The sequence below is a fragment of the Chiloscyllium punctatum genome, chromosome 9, assembly GCF_047496795.1.
Source record: "Chiloscyllium punctatum isolate Juve2018m chromosome 9, sChiPun1.3, whole genome shotgun sequence".
NCBI classification, from domain to species: Eukaryota; Metazoa; Chordata; class Chondrichthyes; order Orectolobiformes; family Hemiscylliidae; genus Chiloscyllium; species Chiloscyllium punctatum.
The window spans coordinates 29,950,842-29,972,352 of record NC_092747.1 but is presented as its reverse complement, the minus strand read 5'-3'; the positions used below and the strand labels follow the sequence as shown (position 1 = coordinate 29,972,352).

At 39.0% G+C, this 21,511-nt stretch overlaps 1 protein-coding gene across 1 annotated transcript in view; it reads left to right on the top strand.

The window, feature by feature from the left end:
- The window catches only part of cog6 (component of oligomeric golgi complex 6), a 113,493-nt gene that overhangs the window by 85,247 nt on the left and 6,735 nt on the right, over positions 1–21,511 (top strand). The window contains exons 12-17 of the mRNA XM_072577159.1: positions 2,192–2,283; positions 3,342–3,459; positions 6,050–6,181; positions 10,626–10,793; positions 18,390–18,497; positions 18,588–18,641. Coding sequence (XP_072433260.1) covers positions 2,192–2,283; positions 3,342–3,459; positions 6,050–6,181; positions 10,626–10,793; positions 18,390–18,497; positions 18,588–18,641 — 672 coding nt within the window. The remainder of the gene's footprint in view (positions 1–2,191; positions 2,284–3,341; positions 3,460–6,049; positions 6,182–10,625; positions 10,794–18,389; positions 18,498–18,587; positions 18,642–21,511) is intronic.

Here is a 21,511-nt window from a genome sequence, read left to right as displayed (position 1 = left end):
GAAATCAAGAGCCTGGAGTTGTCACAGACATTTAAAACATTCTAAAGCTATGTAAAACTCCCTATTTTACCTGGTTTTTCAACCTAGGTTAACAGAAATCAGATTTCTGCATTTAAACAAGAACTACAACTCTAACTCCACCATCCCACTGCCACCTTACATACAGACAGGCAAACACAGGCAGACAGCAAAACATATGTTTTGGGCAAGAGAAGGACTTGGAAGATAGGTCAATGGTCCCTATCCTGACAGTTCACTGAGATGATCCTTTTTTGCTTATTTGGATTTGCTGTTCCTCAATCTTCATCCTCCATGTATTATCAGTTGCCTCCAGGAAGTCCAAAGGAGCTGATTCACATTTATGGATTACTTGACTTATTTGTTAAGAGCCACGGCTTACAGCAAGTGATGAGAGGAAATAAACTGGCTTTCTTCGGGCTTGAGCCTTTTTTTTATTGTAGAGAAGGGACAGCTCCTTTCTTTCTGGAGGCTTGATGGTTTCTGACTAATCATTCACACCCACAAGCTGTTTAACAATCTAGAAGCTAAGCACATAGCCATTGGCAAGCAAAAAGACTTTGTCATTAATAACGGGTTACCATTCCTTAGACCAATCAGGTAACATAATTCCAGTTGAATCTCAATTCATACACCCCTTGGCACCGGTTTGTCTGCAACTAAATTTGCCCCATTGCTTGAACACACGGCAGTTTTATCAGCACTTACAAAGACTGTCAGGTAACTTTCTTTTAAAAAGTGCTGCAATACAGTTTCACAATCCTCCATTTTTAAAACAGCCCGCTTTCCATTTCAGTCAGAATGAAAATATAGAAAAGTGAAAAACCTACCATCTTTACAAGAAAACATGAAGTTAGTATTTCAGGTCTGTGACCTTTCTCACAAAGTATTATTTCCCAAGGTGCAAGGCCAAAGGAAGGTAATGGACAAGTAAAATAAATAGTGTCCAGAGAGGTATGAATGGCAGGATCCTGAAAGCTGCCAACCAGAGCAACAAAAGATACCAGTAAATGAAAAGGAAATGAAATATAGGGCTGAGGTTACAACTAATCATTGTTAACACAGTGTTGAATCTCCATGGTTGTAAAGTGCCCAGACTTGTTAGAGCGCTGTCCCCTGAGCTTCATTGCAACACCGCAGGAGACCAAGATCAGAAAAATCAAGAAGATAGCAAAGTGGTGAATTAACATGACCAGATGACTTTGTGCTTAGATGCAACCTGAATAGAGGTGTTCCACGTAGCAATCGCTCAGTCTGTGGTTTAGTTTCTTTGGCATCGAGGATACAACATCATGAGCAGCAATATACTAACTTGAAAGAAGTGCAACTAAATGTCCATTTTGGTTGGATGACGTGTTGGAAGCATTGCTGTGTGAGAAGAAATGTCAAAGCCAAACATTCCTGCTTTTGTCCTGATATGGAAAGATATTATGGGAGGTGGAAGAGGTATTGGTGACAACTGAGATGTGGACCAGTAGGCTTTTATTTCCACTTTTCCTGGTCCATCAAGATTACTTTAGATGTCAGTTGTCCAGGTAGTTCTATAAACGGAAAATACCTAAATATTCTTTATTAAAGCAAAGTGCTTCACAAAAAAAATGCAAAAAACTTATCGAGACAAGTACTTGTAATCACAAGTGAACCCTTTCATGTGGAAATGTTCAAGGATCAGACAAAAACACGTGACCAGCCTGCTTACTCCCCAGCCACCTGAACTAGCTAACTATTCTCTGAGGCAAGCTTTCTTCACATTCAGAGATTTATTCTCTGTAATTTACTTCAGAGAGACTGCATTATCTTGGCTTTACTTGTACCAATCACAATGCAGTCATTGCACTACCTCTCCAACACCTCTGCTTACAGTTATAGTTCATTTCTTCTTAACACTTCGTAATATATAACAACATTTCCTGCATTTTATTTCATTTTTTCAATAAATATATACCTGTTAAATTAAGTTCTGCTATCATTATTTTGCATTGTAACATATAAACAAATTTTGTGAGATGCACATATATTTCTAATGTTTTTGTTATACATGTCTGTTTGTTCAAGTTAAAAAGTAATTGAAAACAATCCTTGGTTCACCTTGTTTAGAATAGATTTCATTAAGTCAGTTACAGCAAACCTGAAGCAATATTAATTCCGTGTGTTTTGTCTGGTGCTGTTTTAGGTGCGTATCGAACAGGTTATAGTAGCAGAACCTGGTGCAGTTCTATTATACAAACTCTCCAATCTCCTCAAGTTTTATCACCATACTATCAGGTGAGCATTGAAACAAGCTATCTTGTTTGAATACAAGTGTATTGTTAATTTTTGACATCATGAGTGTGTGAGCTTGTGATTCAAAACAGGTTTAAGAAGCAGTCAAACTGAGTGCAATGTAAAAAATAAGTCCAATAGTCAAAGTAATCGTGAAAGTACAGTAAATAATTAGAAAGTTAAATGGAGTTTATTGTTAGGGGTTTGTATGTAAGCGTAAGGAAGTCTTGCTACAATTATACAGGGTACTGGTAAAACCACATCTAGAGTACTTTGTGCTGTTTTAGTCTCCTTATTTAAGGAGGAATATGTTTGCATTCAGAGCAGTTGAGAGAATTTAACCTTGGTTGATTCCTGGACGAAGGAGTTGTCTTATGAGGATAGGTTGAGTAGGTTGGGTCTATACACTCGGAGTTTAGAAGAATTTGAGGTGCTTCCTAAAACATACAAGATTCTGAAGGGATTGACAGGGTAGATATGGAGAGGTTGTTTATCTTTGTGAGGTTATCCAAAGCTAGTGGGCACAGTTTCAGAATAAGGAATCTCTCATTTAAGATTTAGTTTCTTCTCTCAATGGGCCCGTGAACTGTGGGGGTTCAGTCATTGAATATACTCAAGGCTGAAATAGACAGATTCTTGAACTTTAGGTGAGTTGACGATTATGGAAAATAGCAGAAAGGTGAGATCAAGATCAGATCAGCCATGATCCTGTTAACTGTCAGAATAAGTTTAAGGGACCATATGACCCACTTCTGCTGAGGTTTCTTATAATTCCTGAATAATTGACCAGAGTCGTGAATTAAATCTGGGATATTACAAGTCCCTTTTGCTCACATATGTAATCTTCTGATGTATTGCGATATTGTAGTTAATCTTTGCAAGAATGTCATCAGTTGTGGCAATGTGCCAATTATAGTACTCCTACTGCCATCTTACCCTGAGTAAAGTTGTCTGAGTATAGGCCAGTAATCCTCTAGGTTTGTGCGGGATATTTACCCAGGAACCTATTGACAACATTCAACCAAAATGTGCAATTCTGACACTCTTTTTCTTTTCAACAGTGGAATTGTAGGAAACTGTGCAGCTACACTGCTGACCACAATTGAAGAAATGCATGTTCTCAGCAAGAAAATGTTCTTCAATAGCCTGGGTCTTCATGCCAGTAAATTAATGGATAAGGTGAATTGTAGAAGTAACATCAATCATTGCAGTAACTTTCAGTAGAACGTTTTCCAGTACAAATCAACTGATGGCAAAGGAAAATAACTAGCTGTGTGCGGCTTTGGATTATACTTCATTTCTTGCATTCTTTCAGTGCTAATGCCAAAATACACATCTTTGTAAATGTAGCAGCTGAAAGATTAGTAGGGTTACTTCAGAGACTGCAGCTCTAATCTTAACTGTACTTGTAATATGCTCAATCAGGATTTTCATAAAGTTCTGAAGTCCTTTTTGGAATATGTCCATTTTCCATTTGTACTTTGTTTAAACTCTGAAATGAGAAAATCTTAAAGTTCAATGCACCTCATGAATGCAACCTTGAACTAATATTAATGAAATATAATGAGCACATAATTTGACCTACCACAGGCTGTATGCCTTTTGCCCTCTGTGGAGTTATTAAAATTACCCAGTCTTAGAATACCTTCCTCCAAAGATAGTGGAAGCAGAGAGTTTGCATATTTTTAAAGCAGAGGTTGATAGATTCTTGATAAACAAGAAGGTGAAAGATTATCCAAGGTGGACAGGAATATGCTGTTGGGGCTATAACCTAATCAGCCATGACCTGATTGATGGCCTACTCCCACTCCTAATTCTTTTGTACTGTATTTGTGTGAAAGGTTAAAACTAATCATGACTGCATTGTTTTGCAATTTCACTCAACAAAATCCATTTATTTATTATACTAAGACCACAGACTTCCACTTGCATAACATTGTCAGTCTCCACCCCACTGCTGATATCCTCAGCCATGCAGTTGTTAATTCTGAATTCCACTAAGAGAAAACTCTGCTGGTCAACTAGTCTACCTTGTAGCCTCCCTAAACCTGAACTCATCCAAAACTCTGCAGATGAGGAGAACAATGTAGAACTCAAAATGAATGTAGAACTCAAAACGAATGTAGACAAGTTGGTGGAATTGGCAAATGGGATTCAGTTGAGAGAAATGTGACGTGATGCATTTTGGCAGAAAGAACATTAAAAGACAATATAAAATAGGGGGTAAAATTCTAAAGGGCTGCAAAGCAGAGGGACCTGATGTACATATGCATAGATCTTGGTATCCAATAGGACAGGTTGAGAGAGCAATTATTAAACCTTTTATAATACCTTTGGCTTTATTAGTAGTGGCAAGGGGTCCACAGCAAGGAGGTTAACCAAAAGAGAAAATGCTGGAAAATCTCAGGAGGTCTGGCAGCATCTGTAAGGAGAGAAAAGAGCTGATGTTTCGAGTCTAACTGACCCTTTGTCAAGCTTTGACAAAAGGTCAGTTAGACGCGAAACATCAGCTCTTTTCTCTCCTTACAGATGCTGCCAGACCTGCTGAGATTTTCCAGCATTTGCTTTTTTGGTTTCAGATTCCAGCATCCGCAGTAATTTGCTTTTATTTTATTTTAGCAAGGAGGTTATGTTGAACTTGCATAAGATACTTGTTGAATCTCGGTTAGACTATTGTTTTCAATTCTGGACATGACCTTAGAGGAAGGATTTGAAAACGTTGGAGAAAGTGAAGAAATGATTTATAAAAATAGTTTCAAGGATGAAACGTTTCTCCTTAGAATGAAAAAAGTTGAGATTTGACAGAGATATTCTAAATTTTGAAGTAGCTTGATAGAGTGGAAAGTATTCCCATTCTTAAAAAGGGCCAAGAAGCAACTTTGTGACCAAGGGTACAATTTAAAAGTAATTTGCAAAGGGAGCAAAAGCAGGTTGAGAAAAATATTTCACTGTGAGTAGTTTGGGTCTGAAATGCACTGCCTGAATGTGTGGGGGTGGCAGATTCAATGGAGACATCCAAGAGGATTTTGGATGATTATTTAAATTGAAATAATGTGCAAAATTAGGGGAAGAGCAGAAGAATCCCCAGTGGTAATAATGATCATTTGAAGAGCAAGTGCAGACACAATGGGTCAAAGGACTTCCTTCTGCACCATAACATTTTTGTGATTTTGAGAGTGCAAGTTGTTAAAAAAACACATCCCAGTCATGTTCTGTTCTGCTATCTGATCAACATTGACTCCCAGTCCAGCAGTGGCTCAGTTTTCAAATTCTGATCCTTGTTTTCACACCCCTCCATTGCTTTACCCCTCTAATTTCCCATTTGTTGCACTGTGTGATCCTTTTTGACATTGCCATGTACCACCTTCTGTATAACTTCTTTGACTTCTATTCCTGTGCGATGAACTCTGCTATTCTGTATGGCCACTGAACCACGCAGCGTAAAAGGAACATTACCTACAACTTCATGAAACTCTGTATCCCTAATTCTAGCCTATTGCACATGCTCAATAGTCATCATGCCACCATTAATAGTGGTACCTTCAGCTATCAAAGCTCTAAGTTGTGGAATTCCGTCCACCAACCTCGCCACCTCAGTATCTATCTCTCCTACTTTATGCATTCCAACCTCTTTGACTGACATGGTGATTTGGTGTGGTAACACCTCTGTAAAGTGCCTTGGGATATCTAACTACATTCAAAGTGCTAAAGTTGACTGATTTGATGACTACAAAGAAAGAAGGTAATGCCTTAATTTCAATTCACACAGGTTGAGCTTCCTCCTCCAGACCTTGGACCTACCACTGCCCTGAATCACACTTTGTCCCTATTGCGTGAAGTTCTTTCCTGTCATGACTCTTCAGTTGTTCCATTGGATGCACGACAAGCAGATTTTGTCCAGGTAAATTCAAACTTGCCAAAAATGTGATTGCTTTGCTAACAGACCTTGAAATACTTTGTGTATCCATTTTCATACTCGTTCATATCATACTCATGTTTATGGTTTGTAGGTGCACAGCACTTTTATTTGCCTAAATCTTTGTTTTAAATACTTTAAAATCATTTCATTATTTTCAGCACATCATTCTCTAACTGTCAAAAGCACACTATTTAAAAATATTTTATCTCTCCAAGTTATGGATTGTGTACAAAGTAGTACAACCAAGTGTTTTGATTTCACTGATATGCATGATTAAAATTTCTTTGTTGAATTTCATGGACCTATTTCTTAGGTGTGATTTATGGATACATCCTAAATTAGTACACAAATATTTCTTATTATCTGTATATGAACAGTGTTAAGTGGGTATATTGTTAATGCACAACTAAGATGATGTCTCACCATTCATATTTTAGTCCAGACGGTAACCAGAAGTGTTAACTTTCATCACTTTAATGGATGTGTGAATTGGGTCATGAACATTTAACATAGGTTGTTTTTGTGGGAGGGACAACTTGCCTCTGCCTTCATGACCCTGTTCTATTTTCATTTGGCCCTTTCGTAGATTAGGAATGCCATAGATGCAAAAGATGTACATACCTCCTATGAGGTCAGGGTCGCCATTGGGAGGACTACAGGAAAATTGCATTTCTTCCAGCATGCTCTTTTCCTGTGCTGATGTGGGTTTTGAAGGTTCTAATAAAATTTACCTCCTTGGAGAATTTGTCATTATTAGGAGAACCCTGTTGAAGATTCAGGAACATTGTAAAAAGCAAGTGTATGATGTTTTGATAGTCAAATGCCACTGTTAGATTGTTTTATTGCAATTCATCATAGAAACCTGTTTTTTATGAAGGTTGAGACTTGCATTGACCAACATTGTGTAAATGTTTTCAGGCATTGCGCTGCTTTATTCAATGAATGAATTGTGATTATACATTAAGCGTGAAAAGCAATGTCCTGTTAACCTCTGCTGACATGTTTTTTGTAGTGATGTAAATTGACTGATAACTGTTGAAGAAATTCTTGCTTTTGATAGTAGGAAAATATTTCTGCACTACTCCTTTCAGTTGATTGACAGGAGCTCTGCTTTGAAATGGAAACATTTTTGAAATGTTGTATTATTTTCAGAAATGCAGCCTGGACCTTTTATTGCAGTTATAGCTATTACGAATGCTTGACTGAGTTTCAAAAGCTTGACTGGATTCAATTAAGCAGTTGATTTGTTGATCTAAGAATGATTGACACTTTCAAAAGCTTGAATAACAGAGTATGCCTTTGATGTGATTTCTTGTTTACAAACCTAATAGACACTTAATGGATTGCAGGTTTGAATTCAAGGCTGTGTTAAATTTGTTAAGGTTTAATTTTTCACTAAAGCAACTAAGGCTGATATGTCTCCTGGACCAGATGGGCTGCATCTTAAGATATTATCCACTATGTGATTAAAGGATGACAAAGACCAGGAACTCCATATTCAACATTCTGGAAAAATAGACAAAAAGGAAAAGGAGATGGAGTAGTTTTGTTTATAAAAGAAGGTATCAGAGCCATGCTAAGGTGCTGAGATATAGGTACAATAGATTGTGATGTAGAATCTGTTTGGGTGAAAACGAGGAGTAGTAATAGAAAGAACTCAAGGGTGAGAGTCATTAATAAGCCCCAAAGACTTGCCTCACTGTCGGACAATGTTTAAATCAGGAAATAATGGAAGTGCAGAAAAAGAGCACTGCAGTTGGATGATTTTAATATATATATTGACTTGACAAGTCACAAGGGCAAGGGGAATACGGAAGACTAAAGTTCTGCATCAAGGGTTATTTCTTTGAGCAGTATTTTGCACAACCTAGCTGGGAATAGGCCATTTTAGATCTAGTAATGTTTAATGAAGTAGGATTAATAGAGATCTTGTAGTTACGGATCCTCTAATGGTCACAGTATGATAGAATTTCAAATGCAGTTTGAGGGAGAGCAACTCAAGTCTCAAGCCAGTGGCTTCAACAAAATAATGGCCATTGCAGCGGTCTAAAGACACAGGTGTCTAAAGTGCTCCAGGAAAATAGCCTAAGGGTAGGTTCTGTACATGAGTAGTGACGGTCATTTAAGCAGATATTTCATAATGCTTAACAAAAATTTATTCTGGTTGAAAAGAACAACTTGATGAGAAGGATAAACATTGGTTAAGAATAAAATCAAGGAGAGTATGCAAAGTGTGATAACTAGTGATAGGCCAGAGGATTGGGATTTTATTTAGAACCAGCAACAGATTACTAAAAAGCTAATTAAAAGGGAGAAAATTTATTATGAAAGTAAATTTGGCTAGAAACATTAAAATGAGTAGCAAGGGCTTCTGCCAGTATATAAAAGGAAAGAGTAACTAAGGTGAATGTGGGACCATTGGAAGAAGCGATAGGGAATTGATAACTGAGAGCAGGAAAATGACAGATAACTTAGTGATATTTTGCAATGATCTTTACATTGGAGGACCTATAAACATGACAAAGATGTCAGATAAACAAGGTCCTAATGGGATGATTGAATGGAATGGGACTAACAGTTTGACAAACTAATGGGTCTAAAAGTAGACAAGGGGCCAGGACCTGGTGGCTTTCATCCAAGGGACTTAAGTAAAATTCCTGCAGATGTAATGAAGGCATTGGTCAAAGTATTCTAGAACCAACTAGATTCTGGGAATGTTTCAGTAAATTGGAAAACTGCCAGTGTGATGTCCTTGCTCAAGAAGGGATAGAGGCAGAAATCCTGGAATTCCATCCCTTATAGTGTTGGGGTCTACGTAGAGCAGATGGAGTGCTGCAATCTGAACACCATCATTTTCTCAAGGGCAATTAGGGATGATCAATAAACATTCACATCCATAAATAGATTTTACAAAAAGTAAGAAAGACTTCAGAAAGCTGCAACTGAGAAGGATTTTGAGGTCCTTGTACACAAATCACATAAAGCTCACAGACAGGTTTAGGTAGACATAGGAACTTAGAAGCAGGATTTGATCATTCAGCCGCTTGAGCCTGTTTCACCATCCAATGAGATCATAGCTGAATAGGGAAGAGAAATGGAATGAAAGCCTTTATTTTAAAGGGAATAGTGTATAAAAAGAGAGATGTCTTGCTAAACTGTATAAGCCATAATTTAGATCACATCTAGGATACTGTGAAAAATGTTGGTCCCCTTATCCAAGGGTCAATAAATTGAGATTGTAGGCAGTCCAGAGAAGGTTCACTAGGTTGCTCTCAAGTGTGGAGCAACTATCTTATGAGGAGATGTTAAGTTTGATGGGCTTGAGATTATTGGATTTTAGAAAAATGAAAGATGACCTTATTGAAACACACAAAACTCTTAGGGAGATTGGCAGGGAAGATGCTGAGAGATTGTTACCTCATCTCGACTCAGAGGTCAAAATCTCAGAATAAAGGCCCATCAATTTTAGATAGATGGGTAGCAAGTCTGTGAAATACTTTGTCACAGAGGGCTTTAGAAGCTGGGTCATTAAGAATATTCAAGGCTGAGATAGATTTTTGAGAAGTAAAGGAATCAAGGATTATGAAGAAAAGGCAGGAAAGTGGAGTTGTGGATCATCACATCAGCTGTGATCTCATAGAGAGAGAGATGTAGCAAGAGAGTCATAGAGCCGGAAAGTCAGAGTTCTTATAACATAGATAAAAAGCCCTGAGTTCATCATATCCAGTCATCAGTCGTCCATCTATTCCAAGTCTTTTTCCATGCAGTTGACGTACGGATCTTGTATGCTATGGCATTTCGTCAAAATACTACTGAAGTGAATGGCAAAACAGACTGAATGGCCTGAATAACCTGCTTCTACTCCAACATCATATGGTCTTATGTACACGGGTGAACCCACAGAAAAGTCAAGTTTCATTGCTGCAATTTGCCTTGTACTTTATATATATAACGAAGTAAAAAATCTCTTTAATCAAGTACTATGCTCATCCCTCTCTAGTTGAGAATTTTTTTTACTGTTCGTGTTTATTATTTTCTGACACTTGGTGACGTCTTCTGTTGTGTGTAATACCAACTTCGAAAGGAAAAAGTGAATAAAAATTAGACAGTGAAATGCATAACCAAATTAGTTAAAACTCCACTTCGCAAACCAGTCAACATTAGACACTGTGTGGGGTCAGTTTTGCAAGTGTGGCTGGTTGGATACAGTCAATACCATGCTCATTGCAAACAGCCAAAGATATGCGCTAATGATTGCAATCCTCTGCTCTTCAGGGCAGATGACCTATATACGTAACATCACACCGGTACAGAAATTCTTATTCAGGTTTTGTACTACCAAGTGACTAATTGAGCATGCATTAAAGCCTTATGTTAGCTGTTTACTGAACCAAATATACTAAAGTCCTTAACTTTCTTCCATCAGGTACTTTCCTGTATAATGGACCCACTATTACAGTTGTGCACTGTATCTGCCAGTAACCTTGACACTGCTGACATGGCAACATACATGGTAAACTCTCTATACATGATGAAAACAACTTTGTCTCTCTTTGAATTTACTGATAAGCGGCTTGAGATGCTCCAGTTTCAGGTACGTCTCCTAGTGCTAACCTAATTTGAATTTCATGCATATTCTGCTTTTATTTCATATTTCAGTTTGTTATTTGTCATTTAAATGCCAGAAACATTGAGTGTAGGAGTTGGAAGATCATTTTGCAGCTGTACAGGACATTGGTTTGATCACTTTAGGAATACTGTATGCAGTTCTGGTCTCCTTGCTATAGAAAGGATGTTGTGAAACTTGAAAGGTTTCAGAAAAGATTTGCAAGGCTTTGAGCAATAAGGAGAGGTTGAATAGGCTGAGGGTATTTTCCCTGGAGAATCGGACGCTGAGAGGTGATATTATAGGACATGGATAGGGTAAATACACAAGGTCTTTTTGCCAGGATGGGGGAGTCTACAACTTGAGGTCATAGGTTTAGGGTGAGAGGGGAAAGATTTCAAAGGAACCTACGGGGCCACGTTTTCACGCAGAGGGTGGTGCATTTATGGAATGAGTTGCCAGAGGAAGTAGGAGAGGCTGGTACACTTACAACATTTAAAAGGCACCTGGATGGGTATATGAATAGGGTTTAGAAGAATGTGGGCCAAATGGTAATCGATTAATTTAGGGTATCTGTTGGCATAGTTGAGTTGGACAGAAGGGTCTGTTTCTGTGCTGTACATTTCTATGACTGTAACTGCCTGTGGATTTCCTTTGTTACCTCTTTAAGAACGTTTCTCCTCACACCATTGCTTTCTGCCTTCTTCTCACTATTCACCAATTTGCCTGCTGCAGATCAACCTGTCCGTGACAGTATTGGTAAGAGTGACCACCACACAGTCTTTGTGGAAACAAAGACCCACCTTCACATTGAGAATACCCTCATCGTGTTTGATGTGCCAAGTGAGATTATTTTGAACAGATCTAGCAACTCAAGACTGGGCAACCTTAAGGCACTTTGGGCCATCAACAGCAACAAATTTGTACTCTTAATCCAATCTGCAACCTGATAGGCTAGCACATCTCCAACTCTACCATTACTGTGAAGCCAAGAGACCAACCCTGGTTTAATGAAGAGTGCAGGGAGACATGCCAGGAGTAGCTTCAGCCATACTTAAAAATAAGGAATCAATTTTGATGAAGCTACCAAACAGAACTGCTTGTGTGCTAAACAACATAAGCAGCAAGGTAGATAGAGCTAACTGTTGAGCCACATCCATTTGTAATTGTAATTAAACAACTCATTTGAGGCAGAGTATCCAGAAACATTCCCATCTTCAATGATGGGAGAGCCCAGGTCACCAGTGCAAAAGATAAGGCTGAAACATTTTCATTGTGATATCAAGGCACTGGGTAGTGCAAAGGCTATGGACCCTGACTACAGTCCTTCAGTAGGACTGTAGACTTGTACTCCAGAGCTTGTTGCTCCCCTAGCTGAGCTATTCCACTACAGCTATGACACTGGAATCTACCTGGCTAATTAATGGCCCATTAGTCTACTCTTGATTATCAGTATGATGGAAGGTGTCAGCAATAACCTGTTCACTGACAGCCAATTTGAGTTCAGCTAATTCCACTCAGCTGTTGACCTAATTACAGACTTGGTTCAATGGACAAAAGAGCTCAGTTCCAGAAGTGAGGTGAGAGTGACAGCCCTTGACATCAAAGCCACATTTGACCAAGTGTGGCATCAAGGGACCTTAGCAAAACTGGAATTAATACGAACGGGGCAAACTCTCTGCTGGATAGAGTCATACCTGGCAGAGATAGGAAAATGGTAGTGGTTGTTGGAGGTCAGTCATCTCAATTCAGCATATCTGCGCAGGGCTTCTCAGGGTAGTGTCCTAGGCCCACCCATCTTCAGCTGCTTCATCAATGACCTTCCATCCATCATAAAGTTAGTGAGGATATTCGCTATACTTACACAATGTTCAGCACCATTCGCACCTTCTCAGATATTGAATTAGTCTATGTTCTAATGCAGCAAGACATGGACAATATTCAGGGTCGGGCCAGAAAAGGTTGTCACATTCATATCACACAAATTACTATCTCCACTAAGAGACTGTCTAACTACCACTCTTGACAGTTAATGACATTGCCCCTCCTATGAACATCCTGGAAATTACCATTGACCAGGAACTGAGCTAAACTTGCCATATAAATAGAGTGGCTACTAGAGCAGGTCAGAGGCTAAGAATACTGTAGTGAGTAACTCATTGCTTGACTCTCCAAAGCCTGTCCACAATCTACAAGGCATAAGTCAAGAGTGTGACAGAATACTCCCCACTTGCCTGGATAGGTGCAGCTCCAACAGAATTTAAGAAGCTTGACACCATTCAGGAAATAGCAGCTAAGATTGGCACCACATCCAAAAGTCTCTCCACCAATACTCAGCAGTGTTTAGTCTGTACAAGATGCAGTGCAGAAATTCACTAAAAAACTATACCTTCTAAGCCCTCCAACACTTCCATTTGGAAGTACAGGGGTACAGATATATGTGAACACCACTTCCTGCAAGTTCCCTTTCAAGCCACTTACCATCCTGACTTGGAAATATATCACCAAGGTTTGGCCAAAATTCCAGAATTCCCTGTTGACCAGCATTGTAGGTCAACCCATAGTATGTGGACTGCAGCACTTCAAGAAGGCAACTCACCATCAATTTCTCAAGGGCAACTAGGGATGAGCAATAAATGCTGGCACAGCTAGCGGCGCCTATGTTCCATGAGCGAATTCTTTTTAAAACTTTTTTGAGGTAGCTACTTCAAGCAATCTTTTATCCAGCTTTATTAAGTACCTTCTGGATATCTACTAATACGGTTATACATTTCAGACTGAAACTTGTCTTGTTTTTCAAAAGTGATGTTGGGTTCCTCATCACATTTGGAGCAAAACTGTCGTTGATTTTGACTTTTGGAAATTTTTCTGGTTGACTTCCCATCTGGCATCAGAAAGACCCCTGTGTTTTTTCAGTTCCTGCTCACCACAGGCCTAAATGGCCTACAGTGTATCCTTACAGTCCTGCTTCTGGACTACCCAGAGTAATCAGGAACATCCTTCCTGTGCTCACCCTGACTAATCTTGTTACAATTTCATGGGCTTCCATGGGATTCCTCCTCATTCTTCTAAATTTTGGTGAATACAATCCTAACCCATCCACTATACCTTTATATGTTAGTCCTGCCTTTCAAGGAATCAGTCTGGTAAACCTTTGTCATGCCGTCTCCAAAGTCAGGGCATCCTTCTTCAGGAAAGGAGACCAATACTCTAGTCCTAAACAGTGATAGCAAGACCTCCCTGCTCCTGCGGTTGAATCCTCTCTCTACGAAAGCTAATGTACCATTTGCCTTCATCACCACCTGCATGCTTACTTTCAGTAAGTGATATACAAGGATACCTCATTATATCTCCCCCTTTCCTAATCTATTGCCATTCAGCTCATAATCTGCCTTCCTGTTTTTGTTATCAACGTAAGTAACCTCGCATTTACTCACATTATACTTCACCTGCCATGCCTTTGCCCACTCACTCGACTTGTCCAAATCACACAGAAGCATCTCTGCATCCTCTTCACACTTCACCCTCCCCACCCAAATCTCTGCAAACTTCGAGATAATATATTTACTTTCATCATCAAAGTTATTTATATTGTGAATAGCTGGGGTACAAGCACTGATCCCTGGGTGAACCACTAGTCACTGCGTGCCGCTTGGAAAAAGATCTATTTATTCCAACTATTTGTTTCCTATCTGCCGACCAGTTTTCTATTAAAGGCCATCATTGTTGTGTTTGCATGCTAACTTAATGTGATCCTTGCACAAGGACATCCAGATCTCTCTGTATTGCAGCACTCTGCATTCTCTATTCATTTTAATAATCTGTTTTTCTGTTCATTCTGCAAAAGTGGACAACCTTACAGTTTCCCATCCCCTACTAAAAGCAAAGAACTATGAATGCTAGAGGTCTGAAAAAAAGAAATGTGCTGGAGAAATTCAGTAGGTCCAGCAATATTTGTGGAGAGAGAAGCAAAATTGACATTTGAGTCTGACATGACATCTCTTTGGACTCAAAACACTAACTTTGTTTCTCCTTCTCTCTACAGATGCTGTCAGATCTATTGATTTTCTCTGGCACTTCCTGTTTTCATCCTCACATTATAGTCTATCTTTGAAACTTGTTTTCCCACCTATCCTTCGTATCATCAGTAAATTTGGCTACAATACCGTCTGTCCCTTCATTCAAGTCAATAATACAGATTATAAATAATTGATGCCCAGTACTTAATCCTGTGAATCTCCACTAATTAGTGTTGGCCAACCTCAGAATAACCCATTTATCCGAAACAAAAAAAAACCAGAGAAGTTCAGATGCTAGAAATCCAAAACAAAAACAGGAATTGCTGGAAAACCTCAGCAGGTCTGCAGCATTTGTGGAAAGAAAACAGAGTTAACATTCCAGGTCAAGTGACCACTCTTCAGAAGTGACCCTTTGCATTCTGAAGAAGGGTCACTGGACCCAAATTGTTAATCCTGTTTTTCTCTCCACAGGTGCTGCCAAACCTACTGAGTTTCTCCAACAATTCCTATTTTTATGCCCAATTATCCTAACTGTTTCCTTTAGTTAGCTCATCCTCTATCCATGTTCATATGTAACACTCAACACATGAGCTTTTCTGCAGTACACTATTACATGGCATCTTTTTTAAATGCTTTTGAGATGTTTCGCATTTTCTGTTATAAAAACAAGATGTTTAACATTTGTTTAAAGTCTCTATCATTTCCATGTTCCATTGTTCATACCCCAATTTCACCCTCTAAGGGACCAATGCTCATTGGACACTGAAGAAATGTTCTCTGCCTGCTGTCATATTTCTTGCTAGTTTTCTCTTGTACTGCTGTTCCTCCATCTTTCTTTTTAAAAACTTCACTTGTTTTCATATTGTACTTAATCTTCTGGCTTACTATTATTCTTTGCAGCATTGTATAGTTTTCTTTCAATTCGATACCATCCTTAACTTGCTTAGTTAATCACAAATGGTGCATTCTTCTCATTGAGTCTTTCTTCATGGATTATATTTTGGTTGAGAAGTATGAAATATCCCCTTATTTGTTAATGAATCTTTCTGTTTTTGTGCAGTGTATTTTTAAAATTAGTTTGCCCAGTCCACGTGAGGCAGCTCTGTATTCTCATCCTTATGCTTCTTTTAGGCCAAATTTCTCACTCTCAAACTGACTGTGAAATTATATCATGTTATGGGCACTTGTACCTGAGGGTCTTTACTTTGAGATTATTTATTAATTCTGTTTCATTACATAGAACCATAGAAATGATACAGCATCAGTTTTTGAGCTCAGAGTTCTACATGAATGTATGCAGTTTTTGAGCAAAGTACAATGTAACTCTTCAAGTACAAATTCACCCCACAAAATATGTGTGTGCATGTGGGTCTTTGTCTGTCTGTGTGTGTGTGTGTGTCTATCTGGGGTGGGGGTTGTGAGTGTGAGAAAGTGTGTGTGTGTGTGTGTGTGTGTGTGTGTGTGTGTAGTGAGTGCAGAGTGTCTTAAGTCTGTGAGGGTGTGTGTGTGCACGTCTGTATGTACCTGTGTCTGTGTGTATGTGAGAGTGTGTGTGTGGGTGTCTGTGTAGTGCAATGGTGGTCACCTGTAATGTGACATGAACCCAAGGTCCCGGTTGAGGCCCTCCCTATGAGTACCGAACTTAGCTATCAGCCTCTGCTCGGCCATTTTCCTCTGCTGCCTGTCCTGAAGCCCACCTTGGAGGATGGGACCTTCGGGTGACCATCCTCCAAGGTGGACTTCGGGACAGGCAGCAGAGGAAAGTGGCCGAGCAGAGGCTGATAGCTAAGTTCGGTACCCATAGGGAGGGCCTCAACCGGGACCTTGGGTTCATGTCACATTACAGATCACCATTGCACTACACACACACACACACACACACACAGACACAGGTACATACAGACGTGCACACAGACACCCACACACACACTCCCACACATGCACCCCCTCACAGACTTAAGACACTCTGTGCACACACACACACACACACTTTCTCACACTCACAACCCCCATCCCAGACAGACACACACATAGAGACAGACAAAGACCCACATGCAAACATATATTTTGTGGGGTGAATTTGTACTTGCAGAGTTACATTGCACTTTGCTCAAAAACTGCATACATTCATGTAGAACTGTGAGCTCAAAAACTGCATGAATTTATGTAAAACTCTGTTATCTCACTTATTAGATTAGAATCAATCTAAACATCAGGTCATAGACAGAGAACACAGGGGGCCAACACCTTCAACATATTGTCTAGCTATCACCATTGTTAACAGCCAATCCGAGAATGCAACTTCAAAAAAAAAGGGTTTTGTGATTTACACATGAAAGAAGTGAAACTATCACTGTATTCTAACAGATGAAAGGCTTAACAGACAATCAATTTTTCAATGTATAATTACAGTTACATCACACTGCAAATTTTTGCTATAAATTCTGAGTTACGATCGAGCCCTCCACAATCACCTGATGAAGGAACGTCGCTCCGAAAGCTAGTGTGCTTCCAATTAAACCTGTTGGACTATAACCTGGTGTTGTGTGATTTTTAACTTTGCATTTTATGCCTTTGCCAATGAAGGAGACCATTCCATGTGTCTTCTTTACAAACTTATGTATCTGTACTGATACCTTTAGGGATCTGTGTACTTGCACACCAAGATATCTCACTTCATCTACCCCTCTGTCATTTATTGTGTGTTCCTTTTTATTGTTTGACCTCCCTAAATCCTGTTACTCTGTTTAAAATCACCTATTCCCTTGTTGGTTCCAGACATGAATTTATCTAGCACTGTTTCACAACCACAAGGTGCTTTCCAACCAATGAAGTATGTTTGAAGTATTCTTACAGTTGCAATGTACAAAATGGTAGCCAGCTTGCACTCTGCAAAGCTCTTAAAAACAGCACTATGATACTGATTCTGTTATGTGATAAACATTGGCCAGGACAATGGAGATAGCTCCCAGTTAAATTGATGGCATGAGATCTTTTATGCCGACTGAGAGTGTATACAGGACCCCTGTTTCACATTCCATTGGAAAAACTCTAACAGTGAAGCACTCCCTCACTGGCAAGTTTGTTCTGATTTTTTAGCTTAACTGAAACTTGAACCAATAATCTTCTGACTCAGTTGAAGGTGCTTCCTATTGGCTCATAGCTGATACATGCTAAAATAGTTCCTAACTGGTGGTATGTGTACTAATTTTATTCCTTCTGAAATGAAAGCTAAGTGTGTTGAGCCTGTCTTTTTCATATAAAACGTCCAAATACTTTGTTGCAGTTGAAACGGAATGTATGTTTTAAAAGAAATCACCTAGAAACAGCTGTGGACTCGAGTGTACTTGCTTTACATAGTTCAATTCAGGACATTCTCTGCTTTTTGAATGGAACTGCTTGGGGCATGTTTGGACTGCTCCCATAACATGATCTGAAAAGTATTTAACTGATATGATCATGGAATACAAGTTGAATCACATCTTGGCATTTGATAAGCTCTACTCTTAATACTATGTGGAGGGGATTCAAAGTTTGTTTACGAGTTCTTTCTTTCTTTCTGCAGATTGAAGCACATTTAGATACTTTAATAAATGAACAAGCTTCGTTTGTGTTAACCAGAGCAGGATTAAGCTACATTTACAACAGTGTACAACAACACAAACCAGAGCAGGTATATAATTATATAGGCAGTTTATCACCTCCAATTAATGCCAGAAAATTTATGTCACATTTCTAGACTACTTTTTGTTCTGTTTGCTAGGGTCCTTTATCCAGTCTTCCCAATATGGATGGAGGGTCACTGAAAGCTGCTATGGTAAGTGTGTCAAACAAAACAAAGTATTTGTAATTGTTGATAAACAATAGAATATAACAAAATTAATTAGCATTTATTAATCATATGATTTAATTGCGTCATATTTTACATTACCTATATTTTGTTCCAACCCATCCATTCTAATGCTGTTAGCTGAAATACACCTCTTCGTGCTGTGTAGTTTAGCAGTATTATTTACTTGAAGATTGCTCACAGAGGGTTGATGCACAACATAACATTCCACACTTTGATAATGTATTGATGACATGTGAAAACACTGTAGTGTGAAGAATGCATGGAACAAGAAAAGATTGTTCATCAAGCCTATCCCTTCAACAAGAAAAATATAATCTTTGCAAGTCTTCTGTTCTTCCTTTTCTGTTTAATCTTCCGTGCAAAGTTCTGGAGGATTTCTCTGTGGTTCCAAAGGTAAGTAAGTGAAGCTCCAGAATATTCAACCGTATTTCAACCCTGATCAATTGCTTTTCGCAATCACCCCCCTTGCTTCAGCTCTTCTGCAGTAACACAGTTCAAGAACCCTATTTTGTGGAAATACTTAAAAAAATAACTTTCAGACTTAAACATACTTGAAACTAAAGTCAAGTTCACCCTGATGGGACACAGTACCAATGACATTTGTATTCTGTGGCGCAGAGTGACTACTCTGTTTTCTTGTTAAAATTTCAGAACACAGTGAAACCACGTTTAACTTCAGTTGTGTTTCATATTATTGAGCAGCAATAAATACTATTAATGGTTTTTTTATCAGTTAAAGAATTTAATAGTTTGAATTGTGAATCTGTGCAATTCACTACACCAGAGTGTGATGGATGCCAGCAATGAGCAGATTCGAGAAACATAAGAACAGGAGTAGGCCATTCAACCCCTCGAGCAGGTTTCACCATTCAATGAGATCGGGTCTGATTGTCTTTGGCCTTTAATAACTTTGACAAAAATTTATCTATTTCAAATTTAAAAGGAGGAGTTGGACAAATATGTTTTTAATTAGAAACAGGTTGAAGGGTTATGGAGAACTAACAGGAAAGTGGATTTGAGGCTGAAATGAGATCAAAAAAAGGTGGAACTGGAAAAGCACAGCCAGTCAGGCAGCATCCGAGGAGTCGATGTTTCAAACATAAGCTAGTCTCTCCTGCTCCTTGGCCGCTCCTGACCTGCTGTGCTTTTCCAGCACCACACTACTTGACTCACAGCACACACTCTCCAGCATTTGCAGTCCTCACTTTCTCCTCGCTGAAATTAGATCAGTCATGAAATACATCTCTTTGTGCTAAGTAGCTTAGCAGTATTATTTACTGCTAAAGCAAAGTAGATGACTGTGGGAGTGGATGGGGGGGATGATAACTTTGTAGATGACACAAAGGTAGGCCGGGTGGTTAACGGTGAGGAAGAAGGTCTTAGGTTACAGGAGGATGCAAATGGTTAGCCAAATGAGCAGATCAGTGGCAGATGAAATTTAACCCTGGAAAGTGTGAACTGATGAACATTGGAAGAAGAAGAAGAAACAAGACAAGGGAGTACTCAATGAACGGCAGAACACTAGGAAGCTCAGAGGAACAGAGCGATCTCGTAGTGTTTGTCCACAAGTTCCTAAGTGTGGCACGGCAGGTTAGTTAAGATGACATATGGGACACTTGCCTGTATTTTTCAAAGCATAGATTATTAGAGCAGGGTGTTTATGTTGAAGCTGTGTGGGACATTGTTTGTCCACAGCTGAAATCTGTGTGCAGTTCTAGTCTGTGTGCTTTAAGAAGAATGTGATTTCACAGAGGAGATTTAGAGGAGATTCACCAGGATTTTGCCTAGGATATAGTACTTTAGCTATGAAGAGAGGTTGAATACGCTCAAGTTGTTTTTCTTTGGAGCAGAAAAGGCTGAGCGGTGACCTGATAGAAATGTATAGGATTATGAGGATCGTGGATAGGATGAATAGAAAGCTGTTGTTCCCCCTAGTCAAAGAATCATTAACATGGGGATGTAACCTTAAGGTGAAAGACAGGCGGTTTAGAAAGAAGTTGAGCAAAACACAGTGTGGTGGGGGTCTGGAATGCACTACCTGGGAGCTCACTTGGGGTAGGTAATCTCACAGCCTTTAAAAACTACTTGGATGACAAAATGTCATTACATTCAAAGCTATGGAGCTGGTGCTGGAAAGTGGGATTATTGTAGTGTAATGTAGCTTTGGCAGTACAGAACCAAAGGACCTCTTCTATGATTCAGTCATTCTAATCACATAATTTGCTTTTGGGATAGCATTGAGAGAAATATACATTGCTCAAACTTCAATGGAGTTATTTGAGTAGTGCAATGGAAGTTTTCATATCCACCTGAGTTGGGTCTTTAGTTTAACATCTCACCTGAAGGAAGGTATCTCTGATGGGGCAGCACTCTCTCAGCATTATACTGAACTGCCCATCTACTTCTGTGTATGATGTTGCCTTTTAAGTTCAAGCTTTGACTTGAAGTCAAGAGCCCAACTGCTGAGATGAGGTGCAATGACTCAGTGCAGCATCATCAGAGAAACAATATGACACATACTGAATAATGACCACATCATATTTTTCATCATATTAACTGTAGTTTTGAAACCTTACAAATAGGATATATTGTGGGGATACATTTGGAATTTTGATCCTGCATCTGACTAACATTTGAACAAAAATGTGTTCAGGAGCAGTGGTAAAGATACAATTTGTTGACTTGCCAGTTGGTCCTGTAAGGTACTTGGAAATATCATTGTGCAATATTTGTATAAGAACATGTCTCTAAATATATACAGAAACAGCCAGCTTCCTTTTCATTTAATAAATCACCTAGTGATGTGGTAACCAAAGCAGATACATCTTATTCTC